General features: G+C 39.6%; 1 protein-coding gene across 12 annotated transcripts in view; it reads left to right on the top strand.

Annotated features, from left to right (window-relative positions):
* PLEKHA5 (pleckstrin homology domain containing, family A member 5) overlaps positions 1-27,048 on the top strand; it is a 213,310-nt gene that overhangs the window by 130,923 nt on the left and 55,339 nt on the right. For 7 of the 12 annotated variants that reach the window (XM_012732837.1, XM_012732834.1, XM_012732832.1 and 4 more), the window contains exons 2-9: positions 602-685; positions 1,589-1,709; positions 5,365-5,469; positions 7,582-7,654; positions 13,268-13,368; positions 16,827-16,942; positions 20,101-20,568; positions 24,647-25,112. In XM_012732837.1, coding sequence (XP_012588291.1) covers positions 1,602-1,709; positions 5,365-5,469; positions 7,582-7,654; positions 13,268-13,368; positions 16,827-16,942; positions 20,101-20,568; positions 24,647-25,112 — 1,437 coding nt within the window. In that variant the 5' untranslated portion in view covers positions 602-685; positions 1,589-1,601. Of the gene's footprint in view, positions 1-601; positions 686-1,588; positions 1,710-5,364; positions 5,470-7,581; positions 7,655-13,267; positions 13,369-16,826; positions 16,943-17,233; positions 17,252-20,100; positions 20,569-24,646; positions 25,113-27,048 lie in introns of all 12 variants that reach the window. The other 5 variants (XM_004693235.2, XM_012732827.1, XM_012732826.1 and 2 more) reach the window with 1 other exon arrangement.

Raw genomic sequence — 27,048 nt, 5'->3', positions numbered from 1 at the left:
TTCAGATTTCTTTCTTCTATGAGATGTCTTCCAAAGCATTACTAAAGTCCTGTTACATTGTGGACATGAAGGTTCCTTTGTAAAAATAGAAGCATAATAATTTGTTACTCTTGCAGGGATACTGTTTAGTCTGTAATGTGCTATGCCCATATAGCTATGGTTTCTCCCCCATATGTAAACTTGACTATTAGAACTGCACTTAGCCTAAATTGGACTACAGAATAATGGTTGATACTCATGCTTACTTTTTGGAACCCACCTGTCAAGTGTAAAATGCAATAATCATGGAGCCAGACCAGTTTACCTTTGACTGTGAACTAGTGAGCGGAAAGGATTGAGACCATCCTGAACACCATGTTTATGAGGGTTGTACAATTGTAAGTAGCATTGACACACAGTAGGTAGTTCAAAAGGCCTTTGCAGAAGTTGCAATACCTAGTGGTTTGAATTTCATCACTTTAATCTTCTAATTTTAATGTTACAATAAAGAAATGTCTGTTTTGCTACCAGAAATTAGAAAAACATTTGCTACCAGAACATTAGAAGTTAAAAAAAAAAAAACAAGTACCTACATTTTCTTTCTCTGGCTCTTCTTTTCCAGCCATAATGAAAGGAAAGTGACCTGTAAACATCCAGTCACGGGACAGCCCTCCCAGGACAATTGCATCTTCGTAGTGAACGAACAGTAAGTAAAGGCGTTTTCCTGCAATCACCTCTATTCCAGAGAATCTAAGTATAGAGATAGCAGAACACCATCTGTTTACTATGCGTGGTTTAGATACATGACTTCAGCTTTTTTCATGAGCAATAAACTTTCAGGAGCTGTTTCTACACTAGTTCAAACACAGATACTATTACAGAGAGCCTGACTGTGGATCTTCACCATGTGCTTAAGATTCAACTGCAGGCACATACACACAAAAAGGTTAATAATGGGTTTATTTACAAGGGAAAAGGGAAATGAAAGACTCAGAGAAAGAGAGAGAAAGATAAGTTAATTAATGCGTCCTATCAGTTCTGCTGACTTGGAACCCCAGTAACACACTGAAAACCAGTAAAAGCCAAGAGCATGGTCATGAGCCATACTAAGAGACTAGGAAGTAAGGTCAAAGAAACTGTACACTTGATCAAAATATTCATCTAATTTGAGCTCAGTTTTCTTCTCCTTAAATGGGATAATGGTCATTTACCATTTCTTGGCATGTTTAAAAGCTTCAAGTGAAGTTACTTGTAAAGATATTTTAATATATAAATCTATACATAGAATTTAGCTATTGACACTATTGTTACTGTTTGGAATACTAGAATAGTTTATCTTGTGAATAAAATTTTAATTTTCTGGTTTGATAACCAAGTAGCATCTGCAATGATAATAAAGTAAATATGACATTAACTTACGTTATGCTTAGAAGTGTTAGTTTTATATAAGTTCACTGTAAATATTAAGCTGTGACTCTAGGGCTTTTTTGAGCTCTGACTAGTATCCAACTGCTTTGAAAAAGTAGGACACCAGCTTTAACTCTAGGGAAGCTTTATTGTAAAGCAGTGCGCACACAGCAAGTTCCAGCTTTTTGATATGTATTTTTAGGACTGCTACAACCATGACATCTGAAGAAAAAAAGGAACGACCTCTAAGTATGATAAATGAAGCTTCAAATTATAATATGACTTCAGATTATGCAGTGCATCCTATGAGTCCTGTGGGCAGAGTAAGTTATTTTGCTTACTAAGTTATTTTGCTTACTATTAGTTATTGGTTACTGGTATAGAGTTATTTTGCTTACTATTAGTTATTGGTTACTGGTATAGTTGGTAATCAGTATTTATTGTGGTTACTCTTGTCCTTTTTTTTTTTTTTTAAAACGAAAACACAAAGAAGTTTAATGCTAGCGTGTATATCTCCTGTAGACCAAGGAACTTGCCATGTGGCTTCAGACCCCAGCTTGAATAATAGCTAAAACAAGAGGCTTTGGGGGGACATGGGGAAGAGAAAGGAGAGGTCATTTAGGGAGGTTACCACAGTAGATTAAAAATAAATGCAGAGTGATTATCTGAGTGTGGTGGGGGGCAGGAACAGTGGATAATAGTGGAGGGTTATGGGGTGTTCTGGTGGTGGGAGAGCCACAACTAAGGGAAGAAAGACTGTATTGTGAAAAAAATTTTCAAGATTCTAAATAAGAGTACCTCACTTAAAAAAAATAATAATAAAACTAAGTATGCATATTTAAATTCTCTTTTCACCTTTGAAAAAATAATAAGGTCTTCCTGGGACAATACAATGTCCTTAAGGGAAAGTCCTTTTCCTTTGTACTGTTTTTCCCCAATGCTCCACCTCCACCCAGCCTTCAGCACCTCTCCCATGTGAAATTAAACCATGTGTTCAGTTTCTGGAGACAGTCCTATAGTGGTGGGTCCCAAAGTTAAGTCTGCGTTGTGCAAGCTAAAGCATTCCTGAGGATATAAAAGAAAAACAAAAGATTGAATCAAACCTAAAGTCTGTTCATCCTGATGGAAGCCTGTCAAGATTTCTAAATATTGGGGGTTGAGTCTCCTTCACATGGAGAAGGGGGCAGGCAGTGGTTTTGCATCTGCCGTTGAATGTCATCTGGAATTTAAGAGCATTGCCACAGCCCTTGTGGTAAGAGTTTTCTGAAGTTGATAATAAGTTCCATTTCCAGCTTGTATGATTTCAGAAAAATACAGTTTTAGTTTCAAGTCAATCCAAGCCAAAAACATTGGGAGAAAAGTTGGAAACCATAGTTTGGAGTAACATAGCCAACCATTAGAAAAGGTTCAGAATCCCTTCCAATTCATAGATAAAAGGCAAAGACCTCAAAAATCATTGAGGACCGGAAACTAATGTCCACAGAAACTATGTTATTAAAACATTTTTCTCTCTACCTTCATTCCATTTCTACCAACTAGTCATAGTAAAATTCATTTATAAGTTTTTTATTATTGTTAAAAGCTTAAAATTATAGAATTAACATTTTATTTTTAATATTACATGAACTCAGTTACATCCAAGGTAATTGACAAAAAGCAGCAGTGGCTTAGAATATAGTAATAAGATTATATTTGAATAATTTAATGACTTACATTTAACAATTATTGTGGCATTTAGATTTTAAGTAAGTTTTAAAACAAATGAGCATTTGTATGAGAGAATGGTCAGTTTAGTGAACCAACTGAAGTTTTAAGGTGAAAATTAAGAGGATAGCCTAGAAATCACATCTTTAGTATTACATAGGTATAGATAAAAAAGACATAGTTGACTTAAGGTATAATTTGTATTATTTAAAAAGAAATGGAAAATCCCTCTACTGGAGGAAAGCCCTGGGCTCATTTGCTTGATGGCTCTGAAGTGAGGTGAACAGTACCACATCCACATGGAAATAGGAGCAGATAATTGTTCTTTATAATCAGTAACAAACATGTTAGTCATTTCCCCCAAAATCCAAGGTTGGTTTGTTTATAAAAACTGTGTAGCTATTGCTTCTTGTATTTTAAGCCGTGACATTCATGATTTAAATTTAGAATCTTAATAGAACATTTTCTCTGAACTCTTTACTATGAAATCTGAATAAATAAATATTTGCCCTGGAGTTACTCAGTTCTTGATTGAATAGAGAGAGACAGAATCACGGAATGATAAAAGAATGAGCTTCTGTTTCTTTGAAGTATATAGCAGTAAAACAGTTGTTTGGGTAAATGATGGTTATTTTCAAGGAAGGGATAATAGACAACTCTGTATTTAAAATGCCTGGAATTTTGTGGAATGGTACAAGCAAATGTAAATTTTCAGGTAATAGAAATCATTTCTAGCTATTGGACAACACAGCATGTTAGTAGGGTTGCTGAGCATTGTAATGCTGCATTGATATACTTTCACTGACATGTAGAAAAATAATTAGTAGATTGAGGCCCATTAGGTAATTGTCTGGAAAGAAGGTTGAATCCTTGTCTCATACTTTTATAGCAGAAAATTTCCAGATCAGGTGCTGAATTATTAAAAACAAAACTATGAAAGATTTAAACACAAAACAAGGAAAGATTTAAGGAGGATAAAACCCCTCAGAATGCTGAAGAGCTTCTAAAATATGATGTAAACCCAGAAGTAATGATAGAAAAATAATGAGAAATTCAGCCGCATTTAATTAATGTGCATACATAATATCTGCAATTCATTTAACAGTTATGGAGTACTTCCTCTGTAATTAGGAAAGTGCTATGAGTCAACACGAAAAAGGGATACAACCTGGTTTTTAAATGGACAAATTATATAAAATCGCTTCCCAGGTAGAAAGTAGAGCTTTGCTCTTCAGCATATGAAAAATATACTCACTTAATCATATCATGAAAAATGCTCATTAAAAAAGAAAGGAAAAAAAAACCCATTTCCCCCTTACCGGATTTGCAAAGTACAGTTCAGGTTAAAAGCACAGTATGTTGAAGAGAACATGTAAAAATGTGGGTGCTGGGCCTTAAAATTCTACTATGGGCTAATTACTACAAGCTTTACAAAACAAAATTATTCTGTTAACATGTGCTAGATTTCCAAAGATTACAGCTGATGCTGAAAAAATAAGGGATAGTGTGTTATTACTTTACTGCACAGAGAATTCAAATACAGCTTTATACTTCTAATCTTCGTTGGTTGCAACCTACCGTTCCCGCCAAAATGAATCTTCATGATAAATACAGCAGTACTTCAAAAGATTGTAAGTCCCTGTGTATACTTTGAAATGTACAGTAAACACCACCTGCCTCCTATCATTCAAGTTCAGAGTTGTCCAGAAAGAAAACAGAACATGACGTAAAGCAGACCCTTGCAGTCTTTCTATGGTGGGATACATGTTTATATTTTATATCAGTATTTGTCTTCTGACATGACACCATTAACTTTCTTTCATTGAAACACTACTAAATGTAGGTATAAGGGAAAATTAAAATCCGTCATTTGACTGATTCTTAAAGATGTGTTGCTGCGTTTCACTCGAGGTTCATTTAATGTAAGCAACCAATACGGCCACACACTGCCACATATTATGAAAGTGCTGTGAATCAACAAGAAAAAGGCATTCAACCCAATTTTAAGTGGAGAGAGTTGTCAAGTGGGCACACAGTAGTATGGCCAGATTTTTAAAAAGAGGCTGTAAAACTTGTGGTCCTTTCTCATATCCTGGGGGTGAAGAGTCCTTATGTCGAATTCTTAGCTGTGAAACAACAAAACAGTCACTTCTCTGAAAGGATTGGGTCCTGTGTGTCTTGGAGAAATCTGAAAAGGGGGTAAAATCACAAGGATGAAAAACAGATTTGAATATCTATGCGTTAATATCACATTTCCTGTTGTGCTTTGTTTAGTCTTCCCGGGCTTCAAAAAAAGTTCATAATTTTGGAAAGAGATCAAATTCTATTAAAAGGAACCCAAATGCACCTGTGGTCAGACGGGGCTGGCTTTATAAACAGGTATTTTTTTTTTTCTATTCTGTTTTATTTTGCTGAAAAGGGACAGAATCAAAAGAACAATTTCAGCAGAATATAGCTAAGAGAAGGGATATTACCCAGAACAGAGAGGGGGGAGGAGAAATCAGGATTTCTAGATCTAAAAATGAAATTATACTGTATGAAAATGTTAGTAATAACATGCTAAAGTGATCCAGGCAGAAATATTTTAAAAATGTGGAAAAGGCAACCATATAGTATTCACTTTGTATGCATCTGAAAATTATTAGCAAAATGTACAATTATATACTTCAGTGCTTTCGTTTATGTAGAAATCGGATCATAATTTGAGGTTTTTCTAATTTTTTCCAGATTTTTGCTTCTAAGTCCCTGTAACTACCCTATAAAGTGTCTGCCATTTTGTCTGTTAGCTCAATCATGGTTCACTCCCAGACAACCTGATAAGTTGTGTTTATCTTGTTACAACTAAGCTCTTTTGGAACTTTGTCATTACTTTTGGTCTTAGAAAGGTTGCAAGTAATGTTACCCTCTTGGACATCCTTACATCTTTTTTGACTTCTTAGAAACTGCTGTTTTCTTTTTTAACTTTCTCCTTTACAGCAGGTTTCATGTAACTGAGATGATATATTCAGCCTTCGAGGGCTTTAGCTGCCTTTGTGCTGTTTCTTTGATGCTACATGTGTATACAGGTGACATGGAGCAAGTCTAACATGTCTTCCTTGATGGTGCTAATTTATTCTGTTAAGTATTGCCAACCAGATTCAGATGACCCAATAATTTTATTCATTGACTTGTGCAATGAATTTTTTATGAAGCACTCATTAGAAATTGTTCCATTTGAAAACTGGGTGGCAGCTAAGCTAATATATTTGGAATGCATCCGAAAGTCCAGAGCATTTCTAATCATTCAAGTAAATTAGTTTTACCAATTTCTCAGTGAATTGATGGGGTATGTAATGTGGATACCAAGTTTAATGTTTTTATTTCAAAGATCACTTGCTGTGTGTTAGTGCCCGATACTTAAACTTATCCATGTTAAAAGACTTTTTGAGCTGACCTCGCTAATAGATGCAGATGATGCTCAAATAGCCTAGTGTAGCTGAACCTAGTAGAGGATGTGGAACTCCCTATTTAATATGATTCTTGCTCCTGTTTTGATGCCTTGGCTAATTTAGATTTGCAAAAGTGTTACCAGCGGGGCTGTCTACCATGAAGGTTACTGTGTAATAGGTATGGTTCTTAAAGACATTATTTGTTCTCTGGAACCACTTGAAAATGCAAACATTTTAATTGCCTATACAAGAAAGAACAGCACTGGGAAATTGAAACTGCCGTATACCATTCCATTATTTGGGGTGGGGGAGGTCCTTTCCTTGGTGTTATCTGTCGATTTTAAGGAGCATCTTTTACTTCAAGACAATTTTTTCACCCCAAAATTTCTTTAGTTTCAAGTTAATGAGAAGTAAATTAAGAAATACTAATTAGCACAGATCCAACTGGCTCTTCCTTCCTTTTTCTTGGGGGAGGGGTGCGGGGGGGGTGTATGTGTTTCATTTTCCCCTACAGTTTTGCTTTATTACAAGTTGGATGGAAATTTTTATTAAAATAGTAATTTTGTTGGAGCTTGGCGTTTTTATGAACTGAATTACTTAGGCAGAGCTGCCAAATGGGCACTCTTTCTGCAGCATGAGCAAAACCCAAACTGTAGATGCAAGAAGAAAGAAATGTTTATGAAATGTATCTGTATGCTAAGGTTCCTTTCTTCAAGTCATTTTAAATCACATTAGCTTTAGAACCTTTTCAGTTCACATATTTTTCTTCTTGTTGAAGATTAACATATTTATTAAATCTGGTTTACCAGATGCACACACCGTTGGTTAACTCAGCCTCAGACGGGTGTGTTCATTGGAGTGAATTTCAAATCACTTAGAATGTGAAACCCAACCAAATGCTTCAGCAGCGTGCCTTGTACGTGATGCTACTACTCTTTAGAAACCAATGTAATAGGAATATCTTATTAGGATCCATTTTTATTTTTTTGCATCTTGCTTTTAAAACTTAGTTTCAATAAATGAGTTCTAACTGTCTGAAATGAAAATATGTGCTTTAACATAGGACAGCACTGGTATGAAGCTGTGGAAGAAACGCTGGTTCGTGCTTTCCGATCTTTGCCTCTTTTATTACAGAGGTGAGTTTACCATAAACTGTCTTAGTATAGATATCTATAATTGCAGTGTACTTACTATATGATAGATGTTGGAACATTTTTTAAAAACTCTTCATTCTATTTTATTATCAAAAAAGAGTATCAAGAAAATCTTTTCTTCATGGACATATGATGCTGAGTAATTAATCAATAACAATATAGAGCTTCACCTTGATACTTTGGGAGGTTTGCTCCAGTTTCTGTAAAAGGGTGTGTTTTATATAAAAAGCATATGAATCTGCACGCAACAATAGGATCCTTGAATCTGCTGTCTCATCGACAATAATCATTGGTTACCATTCTTTTTACATGTCACCTTTGTCAGACTCCCTTTAGGGAAGGTCCATTGAGCACCTACTTTTCCCCAGTAATAGTCTTCTAGTATTGGAGACCACTATGATACACTTTGAAATAGCAGAAGTTACAAAAAATGTATTATGATTCCCCACACACACACGCTTTTTAAAAACAACAGTGACCTCCAGGAGACGTGGGAAACGCTGTGGAGGGGGTGCATGCAGGTAATTCTTGTCGCTGGGAAGGAAATAAAGATGTGTCATAGGCATGGACCAGTAATCAACATGAACCCCTTTACATTTTTTTTTAATGTTCATTTAACATCCCTCTGATGAACATTTCAGATGGCAGAATAATAAAACCACCCTTTGAATTTTGTAAAACCCCACAATTTTTAGACTTCCCCCTTATTTTTTCAGGTGTGAGCTTCACACCGCAACAAGTGTATATACTGCACAGCATACCCACGCCCGAAGGTCCAGCTTCATCTCCCACCATCCAGCTGACCCCGTACTCTTCCTCCCACCCCATGCCCGTTATAGTCCACAAAAAAGTGAATGTGTCTCTCTTTCTCTGACTTCTTTCACTTCAGCATAATTCCCCCAAGATCCATCCAGGTTGTTGTAACTGATATAACTGATTGCTGAGTAAACTCACATTTTTATATTTCATGGTTATTAAGTCCACGATTAGTGGTTCTAAGTGAAAGCCTGGAATCTTCTGTTGCAGTGCCACAGGGGCCTGTTAGATATGACAGAGTCCCTGCCTGACAAGGGCACAGGCACTCAGATCGTGCTCTCCGTGGGAACCAGCCTTAGCCGTTACAGAAAATCATAAATACATTTGGCCCCTTTCTCTCCCTACTTGAAATTCAGATTGGAAAGAAATCACTCCAGAGTTAGGTGATCCAGGATTAAGTAATAATTTATAGCTTTTTTAGCTAGTGTACCCCAATATGTCACAGGATTTTAGAACAGATTAGCAATTTTTTTTTAAACTTACTTTGTGGTGCCACAAAAAATTGCGTGACAAAGTTCTATGGCCAAAGCATTATACTAATGTTCTATATATAAAGCAATAAAATGCCTATTTCAAAATGCTCAGATTTTGAAATTACTAGGATCAAATTATTCTTTTTTTCCACTGCTGCGAGCTGTGTGGTTAAGGCATAGTGCTGAGTCAGAATTAACCAGATCTATAAAGTTTCATTTGGTTGCAGAGATGGCGTTCAGGCTGCAGTTGTGGTATTATCGTTCGCCAAGTGCCAAGCTGCTTCCTTCGAGGTTTGCCCACTCCTTCTGAAATTCAGGAGTATAACTCAAGCATTATTCCCAAGCTTATAATTCATACTTCCCTTCTGCTTTTTCAGTGTACTTATAGACTATTTAAGGCTTTAAGTCAGAACTAGAAAATGTTTGTTACTACTTATATAAAAAAAAATCTTAGTGTTAATTGGCAGCAGAAAGAACACATTTTAAGAACCTTGTAATTCAGTGTTGCTGCTCATGCAAAGGTGCAGTTCATTACTTTCATTAAAATAGGAAATTCTAATTTGAAAGTTCCGAAGCCATGCTGAGGATAAGATTCCTTATTACTACCATTGGCATTTCACATCCAATATGCTTACTCATTTTAATACAATTCCCCACACTGGAGGAAAGTGAAAAAGAAGAAAATAGAGAAGCATCATTTAGCTCAGTTCTGCTCTTCAATTAGTTGAAAAAAAGAATCTAAGTAGACATTTTCCCTCTTTTACCAACAATAAATGTCAGAGTTAAAATAACAGCCACAGATTTTAGTGAACTGGTCCTGTATATAGTTTGCCTTGTAGAGTGTTTATGCTAAACAATTACATAGAATGTCTGTGTATTCTGCCCTCACAGCCACCTGTTGAGCAGGTGGCGGTTATGTTCATTTCACACAGAGAAAGATAGAGGGGCAGTGCAGACTCAAATAGATAAGCCAGACCATGGTGGGCTTTGAGGATGATACAGTTATGATACAGGAAGGTCTGTTGGAGCAAAGGTTAAAGACCACAAGATCCAGATGCAGTGAGGAGCCAGAACCAGGAGAGCATTCCAGGTAGGGGGAGCATGAGAGCAAAGTTTGAAAAATTTAAAAGTGACAGTTGCAGAATGAGACCAATTTACCGAGCTGTGGGGCTAACATAGGGAAGTGGAAGCTTGGGGAAAAGGGAGATCTCTGTAGAATTTTGGAGTCTACAAAAAATTCCATAGGGAAGCCATCAGAATATGAGCTCAAGAGTGAGATGCTTGGATTGAAACCAGCCAGCTGCTGGCAGAGCGTGGATCACGAAGAAGGAAAGAAGCAGAGACTTGTTCGGAGTTACCCTAATGCCTGATAACTGCTTAGACTAAGGGGTTATCAAGCAGTGAGCACTTCTGACATCTGTTGAAGCAGAGGTGGAGCTCACCAGTAAGTTGAAGGGGAAGGCTGGTCAGTGTTCTGTTGTGCTGAATGAATGGTGACCAGGCCTGTGTAAGGAAAGGGTAGGGGGGAGGGATGATAGAGGCCAAGTGCCTGCATGCAGAGTGTGAGTGAGTGGCCCATCTGTAAAATAGGTCATGGTGCAAGTAGAGATGTTCTTCTGAAAACCTCAGAGAAGAAAAGGCTAAAATGTAGATGAAGGTATGAGACACGTTTGTTTGCCTGATTAATTTAATCTCTAGCTCAAGAATAGTGATAGGCTAAAGGGCACTCTGTGGGATAACTACCCTAGCACTTGAACAAGAAGCCCAGAAAGCATTTAACAGAATCTAGTCATGTCTTCCAATTGAGAAATGGCAATGAGTAATAATACTCCAGTCTGAGAGTTAATTACCCAACCACAGTTGTTATGTATTTCTTGTCTTATTCCCAGATACCTTTACAGCAGAAATGGAAATGAGAAATCAAAAGTGTCCCTTGAGTTCTGTGTAATGTTAAGATTCTTATGGTTCCTGTCCCAAGTTGTGTTCCCCAGAAAGCCAACTCTGTGATGGAGGTGAATGTGCAAGAGGCTTATAGGGGATTTTCTTGGGACTACTCTCTTTGGGAGGAGAGGAGGGAAGGGAGGGAATGAAAGGCTGTGGGGGAAGCTGGACAACAATGTCCACTAAAAAAAGCCTTGCCTGCCCCTTGGATGCAGACAACCCAAATGCCCAAAAACAGGTGACTGGGTCAAGATGTGTTTTGTGTGTGTGTGTGTGTGTGTGTGCGCGCGCGTACTATTCAGCATTCAGAAAGATAAACTCATGCCATTCGCTGCAAAATGGATGGAGAGATTATGATCAGGGATTATGTTCAGTGAAATAAGTCAGAAGGAAACAGAAAGCTATCAGATCGTTTCATTTATAGGGGAACCAAATAAGGGGGAAAATGATAACAATAAATTTTTAAAAACAGGCAACTATAAATCAGAGACATTCTGCAGGGGAGGGAAAGAAAGAGGGATAAAAACAAGGAGGGAAGGGGACAAGGGACTATGGTGTGGTGCACAGGTGAATGGGTGGTGGGAATTCTGTGGCTTACACTTGAGGAGAAATCAAACTGTACAAAAATGAACAAAGTTGTAAAACATATGTAAATAAATAAATTATTTAAAAAACTAAATAGGACTTTATAATGGGGGGGGAGAGAACTCTCAGGATGGTCATTCAACAGAAGCTGAAGATTTTATGCGAGCACCTAATGTAGCCTTACATAATGACTGTGGGTGGGGATCCTTAGGATGGTGAACTCATTTAACCCTCACAACAACTTGGAGGTAAGTTCTGTGTTCCCCATTGAGGATGAAACCAAGATACTGAGCATTGGTGACCTGCCCAAAATTCAGTATCAGCTGCGAACAGCCCAGGAGAATCACTGTGTCCTTGACCACCTCCCTGCATGCTGAAGTCACTGAAAAGTTAATTTTTCCAATTATGCAATGTAGAATTACAAATTATTTGATAAAAATGATTTTAGTAGAGATGACCTCATGAGCTGTTTCTGAGTCCATAAACATAACATTGGATTTGAAATTAAAACATGATGTCTTTTTAAATTACCTAAAGTCTCTGTCTTCTGTGATTGAAAAATGCTTTCTACCCTTTTTATGTTGTAGACTAAATTTGCATTTTGTTCATTCTTTCTTACATTAATAAGCTGTACAGAAGGAGCACAGTAGAGTATAAGCAAAATATTACTCCATTGTAAGAAAAACAGTAAGAAGCAACGTCTATTTAACGCAACTTTTTTTCTCTTAGAATTTTCACCATGTAGTCTAGAAAAGAGGGGAAATAAATAAAATCCCTCATTAAGTTTATGATAATTAAAAAAAAACATATGGCAAGCATACCAAGAATTACTTCTCATGTATGGTTCTTTTCATTGGTGAGTTCACCAGCCTAGCGCACAGCTCTGTAACTTGTCTTCTGGGTCTCTTACAATGAGCGCTGTGTTTCAGATTCCATAAACATCTCTGCCTCCAGGCAGCAAGTCAGTAATGGGAGTGTGTCCGGTGCCAAGATCAATGTGCTGTCATTTGCCTGTGTGTATTGTATGTGCCTGCCTTGTAGGCCTGTGATTTATCTCCTATAATTTTACTATATATTAGAATGACTGGTTGAAGCAGACCTTTAAGACTATTTGTTTTTATAAGCATATCATTTTTAAAGTGTCATTTAAAAGATGTATGTGTACTCCAAGATTTTCTGAGCCTCTGCTACCGTTGTTCTAAATGTCTTCGTGGAGTTTACATTCTATTGGGAAGAGTGAGGTGATGGACACATACGTAAATCACTAAAATATTTATAATGTGTCAGGAATGGACAGTGGGACGTATGGGGCAGAGGGCATCTTAATGTGGGAAAGCTGAGGAAAATCTCATCAAGGAAACTCAGAGCCCAGTTGAAAAGGTGTAAGCAAACATTTAAATCTTACCATAAATGTAGGTTGGTTTCATATTTTAGCTTCTCTGTTGTTACTCATATGTTAATGTATTGCCAGTGGCAAAGGGCTTTGTAGACTGCAGGCTCTATGCCAAACAAATACAGGCTGTTTTGGGATCTAATTGACACTTTTCCTCAACTGTGTGAGCAATTTCTGATTTGCTTAGGATGAGGAAGCTTGTTAAAAATAAATAAGTGTATACATTTCCACTATTTAATGTTTTCCCCTAAGATCTTATAAAGAAGTGCCTAAATAATAAGTGAGTTCAGTTCATTTATAATAAGAACCTTAAATAAGTTTTGAGAAAATTTATTTTGCTTCATGGGGACATTTAATATTCTAATCAGATACTAAACTATCTCACAGATGAGAAGGAAGAAGGTATCCTGGGAAGCATACTATTACCCAGTTTTCAGATAGCCATGCTTACCTCTGAGGATCACATTAACCGCAAATACGCTTTTAAGGTAAGGAGATCATATATTTTTATTCAGATATTGACATAGTCAATTATAAATGTAAACTGACCCACAGATGATTGCGAAAGAAGTTTCTGTTACAGTCTATTTTCTTTTTAAAACACATTAACGGGGCCCTCCTTGGTGGTGCAGTAGGTTAAAGCACAGCGCTATGAAGCTGTAGCAGCCACTGCAGCACGAGTTCAGTTCCCAGCAGGGAGCTGACCCCCACATGGTGCAGTAGACCTCTCCTGACCTGCCCAATGCTCCCCTCAGCAGTGTATTTCACTGGATCTGTCTGTTCTGCTCCCCACTCTATCTCTGGTGAATCCTTTCACACCCCACACCTCTGACCTGTACCCCACTTCTGTATGCATAAGTAAATAAATCTTTTTAAAAATGAAATACATTAATGCAGTGGTCTCCTAGGAGGAAGCTCCTTCAAGTAGGAAGCAGGTGTGCAGATATTTAGAAGTCCAGGTGTCTTTATGTCTATACTTTCAGGTATCTCTAGATAAATCAAATGTGTCAGAATGCTAATAATGATGAATATAGCTGTGAATGTCTTGATTATCACTGTGATATTTTTAAAGGCTTCTGTATGGATTTCTTCATAATAAATTTGGGAGAGTTTTATAAGAGTCAACCACTTTTTTTTTTTTTAAGATTTATTTATTTGTGCATACAGAACTGGGGTACAGTCCAGAGGCTCAGGGACAGCGAGAGGTTTCACCATAGACAGAGTGGGGAGCAGAACAGGCAGGTTGATGAAGTACACTGCTGAGGGGAGCAGCGGGCGGGTCAGGAGAGGTCTGCCACGCCATGTGGTCACCTCTGGGGCAGGCGGGAATCAAACTCATGCAGAAGTGGCTTTAGTTTCTCAGTGCTGCGCTTTAACCCGCTGCGCTTTAACCTGCTGCACCACCAGGGAGGGCCACTTTTTTTTTTTTTAACATAGTTTGTATATACTTACAATTTTATAGACTCTTGCAGAAATGTTCTTAGTTTGAAGTACATCATTCACATCAGGTACTATTGTGACAGTATTAAAGTTGAAATGTTAAATCTTACTAAATCCAGACAGACCTGAGCCTCTAAATCCAGACAGACCCAAGGCTCCCTTCCCTGACTGACACTATCTTCTCTATGATGTGCTAATTTGTGGGACACCCACACAGGAACACCATTGTTATGTTCATTTGATTGTGTGGGTTTCAAAAAAATATTTTACTTACTTGTATACAAGAACTGGGGTACAAGCCAGTGGTACAGGTGGGAGTGTGTGAGAGGATTCACCAGAAACAGAAAGGGAAGCAGAACAGGTGGAACTACTGAAATACACTGCTGAGAGGAGCAGCAGGTGAGACAGGAGTGGTCTGCTGGGCCATGTGGGCCCAAGGCTTCAGAGTGCTCAGACTTTAACCCCTGCACCACCAGGAAGGCCCCATTTCATTGTTTTTTGTTTTCAAAACCCAAGCTTCACTGTTTGCTTTGCTTATAATGAGATAAGTTTCAGAGGTCTTCTATGCTGTAAGTCAGTCTTAAGTGAAGTTCTATAAACACTTTAAGTAAAGATAACATGTTTAGAGAAAAGAGGGAAGTAAGGGTGATAATGCCATTACTTAACAACAGGACTGTTCTTAGTTGTGTGACTGATTTATAACTTTTGCTAATTAATGTGTTAGACTATTGACTGTGAAGGAAGAAGGCAGGAAAGATATATTAGTGGGGGAATGATGGGTAACAGCCCCCACGTGAGTCATACTCAATACTCTTTAACAGTGTCATCCAGGGAAACACATTTTGAGATGTCATAGCAAAGTTTAATACTGAAAAAATAATAACTTTATAAAGTCTATATGTAGAACAGTGTGGTCTTACTGCTTATTTTAGGCAGGGGGTTTAAATTTTTTGTTTGCTCATCAATTTGGCAAATACGGAATCTGTAGTTTGTAGACCGTTTTCTAGGTTTTTCAGACTCATTAATAATACTAGACTTAAAATAGCAATAAAAGTGACTATGCTAAGTGCATTTCTTTAGTATTTATTTAACTTTTGTATGTAACAAGAACAGTAATTTCTGTTTCAAATTCTCTTTTCTGTGGTGGTGTTTCCTCTGAATTTGTGAGCCACTTTTATTATTGAGTCTGATGTTGGTGCTACTGCTTATCCAAATGGTAAGTAGAAAGTTCATAGACAACAGTTGAACACAGTGCTGCTACTTGAATCTGTTTATGAACTTGGCCATGATGTAGTATTTCCTCTGGCAGATGACAGACATAGGTATGATTTGTTTAGGTCAAAGTTAGGGCTCCAAATAAATCTCTCAACCCAGTGTCCTTTTGTTTGTTGCAAATGTGAGCCGTGGCTGTTAATTCCTTTATCCAAAACCCACTCAGACAGACATAGCTGGTTTTTTATCTCTCCCATGATCCAGAGAGGTTTGTTGCTTATCTAGTTATTTTGATTTTAGTGTTATATCCTGATTCTTCTGGAGAAAAAGAAAACTTGGAGAAGCTAATTTGACATTGTCAATCAGGCAGATAGCTGCGATCTCAGAGTAAAGTGTGAGGCTCCAGATTGATTCATCTTTTTATATTTAGCAGACTAACTTATATACTTAGTATCTTCCTTTTACCTCATTCTGTACTGAAATAGCCTTTGTTTATTTTGCCTTGTCTTTGAGTATCTTGTAGGAAATCACAGGCATTTTAAAATGGAGTTTGAGATTGTTTCCCCCACGGGACCCCCTGCCACATCCCCTCTTCCTGACATAGCTGCCACTGCTGTGAGGTCTCTGGGGGTCCACGCTGAGCCTTCAGTGCCCATTTCTTGGTTAGCGAACTCTCACCAGCTTCTTGACTTGTTTTAATTTTGTTTCACCATAAAGCATAAACAGTTGTCTACTTAACAGTTGTCCCCCTAGGCCCTCCATCATGAATCCAAGATTTTAACTCTGTAAACTCAGAAGAAAAGTTCATGAGAAATGCCATTGTGAATCATTTGTAAACCTTTTATGTTTATGTGTAGCTGTCTATACAGATTAGACAAAATACTGCAACAGCAGCACCTTTTGAGGACTGAAGGAATTATTAGCACATGCTACCATGTGTACTTTTCAGTTTGTTGCTGGTTGAATGGAGCAGGTTGAAGTTGAGGTGGGTTGTTGTTCATGGAACAGGCACCACCCACTGTACTTCTTAACCTCCTTTCCTTCCCATATACTTTTTGGTTTTAGTTTTGAAAGAAAAATGGTGAATGAAGGTAAAAAAAAGTTAAGATTCCTCTATTTTTTAAGATTGCGTTACCTTTTTCTTAAGTCATTCATTGCCATGTCTATCTATAAGCAAGTCGGGTTTTTTGAAAGTTGATAGTGGTGACTTATGTAGGGAACCATTTAATTTTCTTTCTTTTCCTCCTACAGATCCCGTATTTCTATTAAAAGTGATCGTGTCCTTTTCAATCAGGCAGCCCACCCAAACATGCGGACCTATTATTTCTGCACCGATACAGGAAAGGAAATGGAGTTGTGGATGAAAGCCATGTTAGATGCTGCCCTTGTACAGACAGAACCTGTGAAAAGGTACAGGCTTGTAGGGGAAACAGTGGTGATTTCCACCTACATTTTATTCCATGCCTTGCAGGGATGTCATTATCATAGTACATGTCATATTAGTAGTCATTAAATGAAATCATTTTTCCTCAGAAAGTACAAATTAATTCATGTTCTATAATAAATTAATGCACCTCTGGTTAGATTGAGACCCACCTACATCTTTATCCCACCTTTCCTCTTCACTTATTTTCACCTATGAGTGTACTGAGGTGAATCCAGAATCCTAACTTTCAAACTGAATGTTCTTTCTTCTTACAGAATTACCTTTAATTTCCGGTAAGTACATTTTTTTTGATTGTTTTCTTAAAGCTACACAAGGCAGTATTTCTTAAGGCCCTAACTAAATTTTAGAAACAAGTTTATTCTTATGAAGTAATTTATTGTGTTTTTATATTATGTTGTAATTTTTTTTGAAGTTTAATAAGTGGCCATAAAAATTGTTGGTGAATTTCATTTCTTCAGCATTTCTGGGTTCACTCTGATTGGTTTGTAATAAAAATTTCCAGAAAATAGTTCATCAAGCATTTAGATTTCTAAATATATCTTCTTTCTGGTGAATCCTACCTCTTTTCTCTTAGTGAATCCTCTTAGTGAATCCTACCTCTTTTCTTTGGAAACACCAATACTCAGATTTGTTGGTAATATAATATATTAAATATGTACTGTTACAATCAATCTGTTATTTTCCTTCTGCTTGAACATATGAATCATTTTAATATTAACTATATTAAGAACTAGTGAGAGGAAATCTGTTTCTAAAACTACATAAATAGCAGCTGAAAGATACTCTTTGAAAAAGATTATTTTCCTATAATTTGAAGAAAGAGCTATCGTACAACTACATTTTTTTTTTTTCAGTCATTTGCAACTGAGTGTGTGTCTTATACAGGAAGATGCTAGCTGATGGGTTTGGGCATTTTCCCTTCTTTTCAGTCCAAATCAACTTAACCAAAGAGGTAGGGGACACTCTGAAGAGGAAAGGAAGGGGCCCAGGCTTGAACTCAAGGCCCCTAATTTTAAGGAAGAGCACCAAAATGTTGTATGTTACACTTATTTTAGAATTTCAACTTCCATTTTCTTGTCTCAGAATTTTCACATTAGAAAAGTGATAAAAATGACAGTCCTTTTGGCAGCCTATAGTTAGATGATTTTTGTGTCCATAACAGTTTTTAGCCAGTTGTATGGGTGTAATTTGCTCAGTTTCCCCAGGAATTATTGAATTCCACTTATCTTGGTGGAGGTCACCATTGTCTGGTAGAAATTGCGTCTTCTAGCTCTTGGTACTTTCTCCTGTCCTATTGTCTTGAATCATTTCGATAAAATGTACCTAGTTATTATAATAGGTGACTGTAGGGAGCTTTTATTTACTTAGTTTCAAGGCAATAGGCTATTTTCTGTGTGGCCAGAGTACTTAGAAATATTTGTCAGGGCATGTCACCTGAGAGATAAAACATCAGTTTTTACCTAAATGGCTCATTTCTTCTAAATTTATTCAGTATTTAACCTGTGCATTGCAATATCGTAGTCCTTCAGTGTGTGAAACACTGATGACATTAAAAAATACAAGCACAGTTTACAACTGCTGAGTAATTTTCATCTCCAAGCCCATTCTTTTCATTTTGTATTATTCTTATGTCCTCTGCAGTAACTTCTATGTCATTTTTTCTACTTAGATCGCAAGTTTCATATTATTTATATTATCCTGGCATACATTTCTGAATCAGCTTTGTTCCAGCTAAAGAAGAATCAGCTCGTGTGTCTTTTTATTATATTTCTCAAATGACAGCTCTTTGGAAAGCATAGAGAAAAAAAAGTCAATACAACTCTTTAAAGTAATAGCTTCAGATAAACTAGAAGTAACTAAGTTTAAAATGTCTTTTTGTGTATTTGATAGTCAGTGCCATAACTACCATTACCCTGAACTTAACAAGATGAAAGGGTGTTTAATGTAAATCTTCACTGACTTCCTCCAGGGAAAGACCGTTCATAGCCCATCTTTGTAAGCTTGCCCCAGCGTCTAATATTAATATTGCCTATCACTTAAAAGCAGGAATAGTCCATAACTTTACTTCAAGAAAAATAGTCTCACTTCTTTTCATTTTTTGGTTCACTGATCATACTCCCAGCTCTCTGGATGTAGCTGTCCTGTGTGGCACACATACTTCCGACACCTCACTGAGTTGGCATCAGGGTCTCACCTAGGGTCCCCTTGCAGACTCATGTAGTGCAGTGTGGAAGGTTGGCAAATACCACAAGGCTCCCAGGGACACATGATCTCGGTAGTTTCATGCAGGTTTGGATTCTCAGCTTCATCTTGTCAGAGCTTAGAAGTGATTTGTCTCAGAAAAGCTGGTTCTCATCAGAAGTCCTCGATACTGAAGCCAGGGAGGTGAGCAGTGTGACTGCCGGGTGTCTGGGCACACTCTGTGAATCAGTAGGGTGGACTCTGCTCTGGAATGACTTGGTGAGATGGAATGATACTGGCAGTCACTTCGGAGGCCATCAGTGACCTGCTGGTCTGGCCCTGGCTCAAACCAGTGAGCTTGTGCAGCAGACAGTCACCCCACTTAGTGCAGGAGGGCGGGGCACCTGGAGATAGAAGCCACTCTGCAGGCTGCCCCTGAGAGATTGTAGCCCAGGCTCAAGCGTCAGCTTGGGTCACTGAAGGCCCCCTTTCCGGTGCAGTCATGCTCATGAGCCAGACTCAAGTTTGTCTTGTGATGAGCTCAGCCTCTTTGCTGCCAGCCATGCCGCTTATCTCCAGTGACTGTTGTTGATACTGTCGTGAGATCGTGTGGTTTCACTGTCAGAGAATAATCATAACTTATTTCCAGATTTCTAATGGTGAGGCACATGTCACTTTAAATCCTCCAGTACTTCATATGCCCTATATATTTTGTTTTCTTCCCCCCCCCCCGCACCCCTGCCACCCCATTTCTATTCCTACATTTTGATGTTGTACTTGAATTTTCACACCACCCTGGATCCGTGCAGACTGGTTCTCTATGACCCTTTTGGGTCCTTGGTAGAGTCAAAGGTAATTTTTCATTTTTCTAGATTGAATCCAGGAAAGCACATGTGTATGAATTCATCTGTTATACTGTGATCTCCTCCTCTAATTTCAGAGTGGACAAGGTTACCTCTGAAAATGCACCAAGTAAAGAAATCAATAACATCCCCAACCATAGAGTACTAATTAGACCAGAGGTCCAGAACAACCAGAAAAACAAGGAAATGAGCAAACATGAAGAAAAGAAGGCACTGGAAGCTGAAAAATATGGGTTTCAGAAGGATGGTCAGGATAGACCTTTAACAAAAATTAATAGCGTGAAGTTGAACTCTCTGCCATCTGAATATGATGGTGGCTCCACATGCCCGTTGCCAGTTGGACACTACAGGCCTGTCCACATGAACAGTGCAGAGAACAGGACCGTCAACGTCAGCCTGGCAGATCTTCGAGGCAGCAGTCACCACAGTGCAGGCCCTGTCCATGCAGAAGCTGACAGGGTCATACAGAGAACGAACTCCATGCAACAGCTGGAACAGTGGATTAAAATCCAGAAGGGCAGGGGACTTGAGGAAGAAAACAGGGGGTAAGTGTCCTGTCGCAATACCTCAGGAGCCAGGCGTCTCCACGCCGTGTTGGTGGGGTTGGTTCTGGATTGGAGATGCCCACATGACGCTCATCAAACTTTACATGACAAGGAGTCTTCCGACGCCCTGCTCTAGCCAAAGGGGAAGAAGCTGAGCTTGTGGGTAGAGACCATGCTTGTCTGGGACGCCTGTCTCCACCCCTTTCTTCCCTATCTTTTTCCCACCCTCTACCTTTGTGCAGACCTGTCCTCACACTCCCTGCCCTGTAGGTACTTGGAGCCACGCCAAGAGGCAGAGGCAGGTCCTCTGTGGACATGCTGGTCGAAGGCTTATGCTCTCTAGTTCTCAACCTCATTGCTCGTCTCTCTTAAGCTCATAAGCAGTACACATGACTCATGATAATGACCCATCCTCACATTAAATTGTTCCTGCACTGCTCGTCCTGTCATATATTTATTGTGTAACTACTATATGTTAATTGCAGAGCCAGAAGGTAAAATTATGAAAAGAAAAAGTCCATACTTCTCATGGAGCCTCGTTCTTCTCTAGTAGAGGAGGGAGCTAAATAAGTAAAAGCAGTGTTGGGGTAACAGATCCAGTAAAAGAGCAGCCAATGCTGGCTGTCCCGTTGCAGGGAGCAGCAAAGCCCTCCAAGAGTTCAGGCAGCCTTAGTGGAGGAAGTGACCTGCAATCTGAGAGACGAGTGTAGAGAACAGGAAAAGAATCTGCGGACATCCATCAGGGGTGGCTGCCGTCATGAGGGATGAGAAGCTGGTCGTGTGTAGACCAGCGTTTTATGAAGACCACTCTGGCCATGAATCCAGAAAATAAAGTGGCAAATTTCAAAAGTTATTGGAGAAATGGGAATGGAGAAAGGGGGGTGCATTCAAGATACAGTTAGCCAGACTAGTTGGTAAGTTGGCCAGAAGTGCTTGATTGCCACTCGTCCTCGGAATTAGTTGGGTTTATTGGGGGAGATTAGAAGGATGCCCCACTTTTTCGCCTGATTTTCAAGGAGTGTCTGGTACCTTTCACTGTATACATAAGATTTGGGAAGACAAGAGGGCTAGGGGCTTAACTTTGAGGTGTTTGTAGTTTGCATTTCCAAAGAGAGATCTGGACACAGGTAAGCGTCCACGTCATCATTCTATGAAAGTACTTAAAGGTAAGGATGAAATTAGGTGACGTCGTTGGTGTGAGGCACACCCAAATAGAGACTCACGATGTCCTAATACACAGGTGTTCATCGACGTTAACTGAACAGTCATTGTTGCTCTTACTGCACGGTAGTAGAAACCCAGAAAATAGTGACTCCACTAGTGCTTTGATTACAAGAAGACTACTTTCTGCGAAGAGGATTTGTTTAATTGGAAACTTCTGGGGTGTGGCAGAGTTCTCAGGATTTGCATGGTGTGGCAGGCCGCTGCTGGTAAATGGAGCCTCAGCCTGGGAAGGAACATGCACTGTTTATTTCTTAAGCTTTCACTTGAACGTAAAACACATTTTGCTTCATTTGAGTTCCTCCTTTTAGGAAAGAAAATCACTGAAGGAAATTGTACTTTCTGAAAAACTAGTCTCAAAATGCCAGAAAGCAGGTTGGATAAAAATAAACTTGAGCCACCCTGGGGGCTCATGGGGTTAAATCTGAGCACTATGAAGCTATCCGCAGCCTCTACAGCCTGAGTTCAATCCCCAGCCAGGGAGCTGACCCACACAATGTAGGTCAGCTACACTGACCTTGCCCGCTGCACCCTTCAGCAGTGTATTTCAGTAGATCTGCCTGTTCTTCCCACTCTGTTTCTGGTGAATCTTCTCACCAACCTCGCATCTCTAGCCTATACCCCAGTTTTTGAATGCATAAGTAAGTAAATCTTTAAAAAAATAAACTTGCCGGTAGTAACCTAACTTCTGGTTAAATTTCCTCAAAAGTGGTTCCAGAGATGGCAGAACCTGTTAAACTTCCCGATCAGTGATAGGTCAAGCTGAGTAGAAAGGGAGCTGACTGTTAATGACCATGTGATGCTTCACCTTCTGTAAACACCTCTGCAGTGGGGTTGAGCTCAGAGGTGTGGGAGGGGGAAGATTCATGGGAGACAGAGTGGGGAGCAGAACAGGCAGATTAACCAAAAGACACTGCTAAGGGGAGCAGCAGACGAGACAGGAGAGGTCTGCTGCACCACGTGGATCAGCTCCATACCTGGAAATCGAACTGGTGCCGCTATGGCTTCTAGCATCATAGTGCTTCCACTTAACCCTTTGCGGCACCAGGGAAGCCCTACATGTGTATTTTAGATTGAGAATGTATGTCCCTTCCCTATATGACTATTAATGGTCCCCCTTTCCCCAGTTATTTTCAGATGGGATCTGAAGTTACTGCTATTTATATTTTATTTGATACATATCTCTAGTGAGTGTCTGATCCTGAATGGTTTGCATGTTAACACCCCTGTGATAGTTCTGAAGTTAGGAATGAGCATGTAAGCCAGGGATGCTGGGGTGAGTTGCCCCAGTGCCAGTGCAGAGATGCCTGAGTGGAATTAGCTCACCTTCTTCCACAGGAGAGGGCTGAGGGGTTACAGAATGTGGGCTCTTTCCAGCTTCTGGTTTCTGTGTTAGGAGAGAAGGTGGGCGTAGGAAGGGAGCTCAAGCAGAGAAAAGATATTAAAAGAGTACCAGGTCAGTAACTTCACATCAAGTAGAAACCGTCTCTGGTCCATGTAGCAACATCTTTGACATTTTAGCACCCAGTAGGAAGTGACAAAATGTTGTGTAATTAGGCATGCATAATTGAAAAATAGGCTCTATGGTGAAAATAAGGTAAGGAGAAGAGAGATATTGACTGAGGATTGAAAGAAGTTGGGAGACCTCGTTAATGGGGTCCCAATTCTCCCACACTTGGTCCTCTAAACTACACTTGATTTGGGATACAAAATGCTGACATTTTGGATAATAAGGATACAAAAATATCATATCCGTAAACAAACTTGTGCCACTGATGGTCTCCATAATATAAATGAATGTTTATGATTTATTGCTCTTTTGAATCGACATTTCATTGTGGTTATTATTATTACTAAAAGTGTTAACTATATTTTCACTTAGACTCTGAATCATAACTATACCTATAGCTGAAGATAATGGGGAAGCAAAATGCTGACTTCGCTTAGCATTTTTGTTTGATGTTTTAAAATCCTTTCACATAATGGAGCTAACCTAGCCCCAAAGGTACTGATGTACCTCTTCCCACAGTCCTGCATGCGTCTGAAGGAAACGAGAGAACAGAACTGTCACTTATGCCTGCTCTGTGGCACACTCGGTAGCTGACTCCAGCTCACACTAGTGACCTGTCCCCGCTAACCTCATGATATGTATGGAATGATATTGTAGGAGTTCACTTACATAAAACATAAACAAGCTATAGCGATAGAATTGAAATTCCATCTTAAACAATCTTAACTGCTAAAAGAAATACAGTATCCTTGATACTTTTTTTAAAGGTTTATTTTATTTATTTATACATGTAAGAAGTAGGGTATAGGCAGGGGATGAGCAGGTTCACCAGAGGCAGAACCTTCCCCTCAGAGTGGGGAGCGAAACAGGCAGACCTGAAATACACTGCTGAGGGGAGCAGCGGGCGAGACAGGAGATGTCTGCTGTGCCATATGTGGGTCAGCTCCCTGGGCAGGGATCGAACTCTTGTCACAGTGGATAGCTTGATAGAGCTGAGACTTCAACCCTTGCTCCATCAGTAGTCCCCCAATATTCTTAATACTTTAAACCAACCTATATGTTGTATGGATTTGGTATTTTATGTAAGCCACATAGATGCCTTTTGCCAAATGGATTCTGATGTTGAATTTCTTTTTCTTTTTTATGGTTTGTACCATCCAGTTGAATTTCAGAAAGGGATGAAACTCTACTCATGAATTTACACCTCATGTAATACTTGATCTCATAGAATAAGAGCTCTGGTACATATGTTTTAACTCAACAGAAGAACGAGAATGTACTCTCACTTAGAATCAGGAAAATAACTCTCTGCTTCAGTTTTACAATCACTTATTCTTCCCCTTTTAGAGTCATTTCTTACCAAACGTTACCAAGGAACATGCCCAGCCACCGAGCTCAGCCCGTGGCCCGCTACCCCGAAGGTTACAGGACTCTCCCGAGAAACAGCAAGACCCGGCCCGAGAGCATCTGCAGCGTGACCCCGTCCACGCAGGACAGAGCAGGGGCGCCAGGCGCCGAGGACAAGCGGCGGTCTATGCGTGGAGACACCATGTGGCAACTCTACGAGTGGCAGCAGCGACAGTTTTATAATAAGCAGAGCACCCTCCCTCGACACGGGACCTTGACCAGCCCCAAAACCATGGTCAGCATTTCCGACCAGACCATGCACTCCATTCCCACCTCCCCCTCCCACGGTTCCATCGCCGCTTACCAGGGATACTCGCCTCAGCGGACGTACCGGTCAGAAGTGTCCTCCCCGATTCAGAGAGGAGACGTGACGATCGACCGCAGACTCAGGGCGCACCCCGCCAAGGTAAACATGGCTCCTCTTCGTCTCCTCTGCTCTGTGCAAAGTGCCTTTTGTTTCTAGCACGCCAGTCTTTTTCTCCCAAGGTGAAAGATAAAAAAATGGGGAGAAGGCTGTAAGCACGGCAGCTTTCGTTTTAAAAAATGAAGGGAGGTGGTTCCAAGTGCCAGTGTCTCCCGTGTAAAACCTAAGCTTGTGCTACTTTCTTTCGGGAGCACAGAACCTCGGAGAAGACAGTCGTGGTTCTCCTCTGCACCTTGCTGCATCTCAGCCACTCTTGCTGCAGATGAAGGCCCTGTACCTTTTCAGAGGCTCCTCAAACACGCCTGCCCTCTGGCACACCTGCAGTCAGGCATCAGGCTGCCATTCTTTGCTAAGATTATTAGTGCCCACCTCATTCCCTAACCAGCTGACTGACATATTGAAACAGTGATGTATCCAATTAATATTAGAATGACAGTGTTGCCTGGTGGATATTGCTTTCTGAAAAAAAAAACTAAAAATAGAGATCGCTTTTCAGTGAGTCCCTTATGTTGGCTTCAGCATCACTTCAAAAATTATCTGATGTGAATTCAAGCATTGGTTTTTATCATTTGACCCCTTCCCTGATGTCTGCTCTTGAGTGCAAAGGAATTTTTCTGGCTGCTTCTTTTTGATTCTAAATGATTGCTTGCCTTATACCATTTTAAAATGGAACTTTAATTCCCTTCTGACAGGCAGAAGCCCTCATTTGCATTATTGCATATTCGATAGTCACATAAAGACAAAATCGGGAGACAGTAATAAGTTCATCAGTAGTTTGTTTTGGAGGAAGCTTTAGTTCACCTCATTGGAAAAGGCCTCACCTTGAGCTCCATTGTAATAAAGTTCAATGATATGTCGCTTTATACATCCAAAGACTTAAATCATGTTTGATAAAAATGAAAACAGTATCAAGAGAAATATGATCCAGCAGCTTATTTGTGTGTAGCTAAAAAGTGACTGGGTTACATAGCCTCATAGTTTTGTTTTGTTTCTTTATATAAAGATTTATTTATTTAAGCATACAAGAACTGGAGCACAGGCCAGAGGTGCAGAGGGTGAGACGATTCACCAGAGAGGCTGGGAGCAGAATAGGCAGACTGACTGAAATACACTGCTGGCACTTACCTGGCAAGGGAGATACCACGATCATGAGGTGGTTTCCCAGGGCAAGGCTTACCCATTGCACTCCGGATGTGCTGACCCCTGAGATCTCCCCAAATATGGGAAACATGACTGCGTAATTTGTGGTAAGGGGGGACTGCATTTGCGCTCTCCCATGGTAACTTGGTTATTAAAAATTAGAGGGAAAAAAATACACTGCTGAGGGGAGCAGTGGGTAGGGCAGAAGTCCACCACCCACCTGGCTGGGGAATTGAACTCGTGCTGCATTGGCTGGGGATAGCTTCATAGTGCTGTGTTTAACCCATTGTGCTGGGGTGGGGTGGGGTGGGGGGGCCCCTCCATAGTCTCCTAGTTTTTAATGTTTCATATTGTTGACCAAAATTTCTCACCTGTTTCAACAACTAAGAAATGAATGTGTGCTCTCTAACCAGCTCCTTGTCAACTGTTTGTTTTCTCTTTCTCCTTCCAAAATTCTTTTCCAGCTTGCTGGGGTTTATTTATTTTTTTGCTGTTTTTCTTTTTTTTTTTTTTTAACATTTATTTTGTAGAAGAGCGGGGGTATAGGTCAGAGATGCAGGAGATGAGTGGATTCATCACAGAGTGGGGAGCAGAACAAGCAGATGTACTGAAATACACTGCTGAGGGGAGCAGCCGGTGGGTAGGAGAGGTCTGCTGCACCATGTGGGTCACTCCCTGCCTGGGATCAAACTCAGGCTGGAGCAGTGATAGCACTGAGACTATCCCTAGCCACCAGTGAGGCCCAAAATAACATTTCCATTTAAAAAACAATGATAGG

Source organism: Condylura cristata, unplaced genomic scaffold (assembly GCF_000260355.1).
Source record: "Condylura cristata isolate star-nosed mole 26May11 unplaced genomic scaffold, ConCri1.0 scaffold00036, whole genome shotgun sequence".
NCBI lineage: Eukaryota > Metazoa > Chordata > Mammalia > Eulipotyphla > Talpidae > Condylura > Condylura cristata.
The sequence above is the reverse complement of the archived record's forward strand: the minus strand, read 5'-3'. Positions and strand labels throughout refer to the sequence as shown.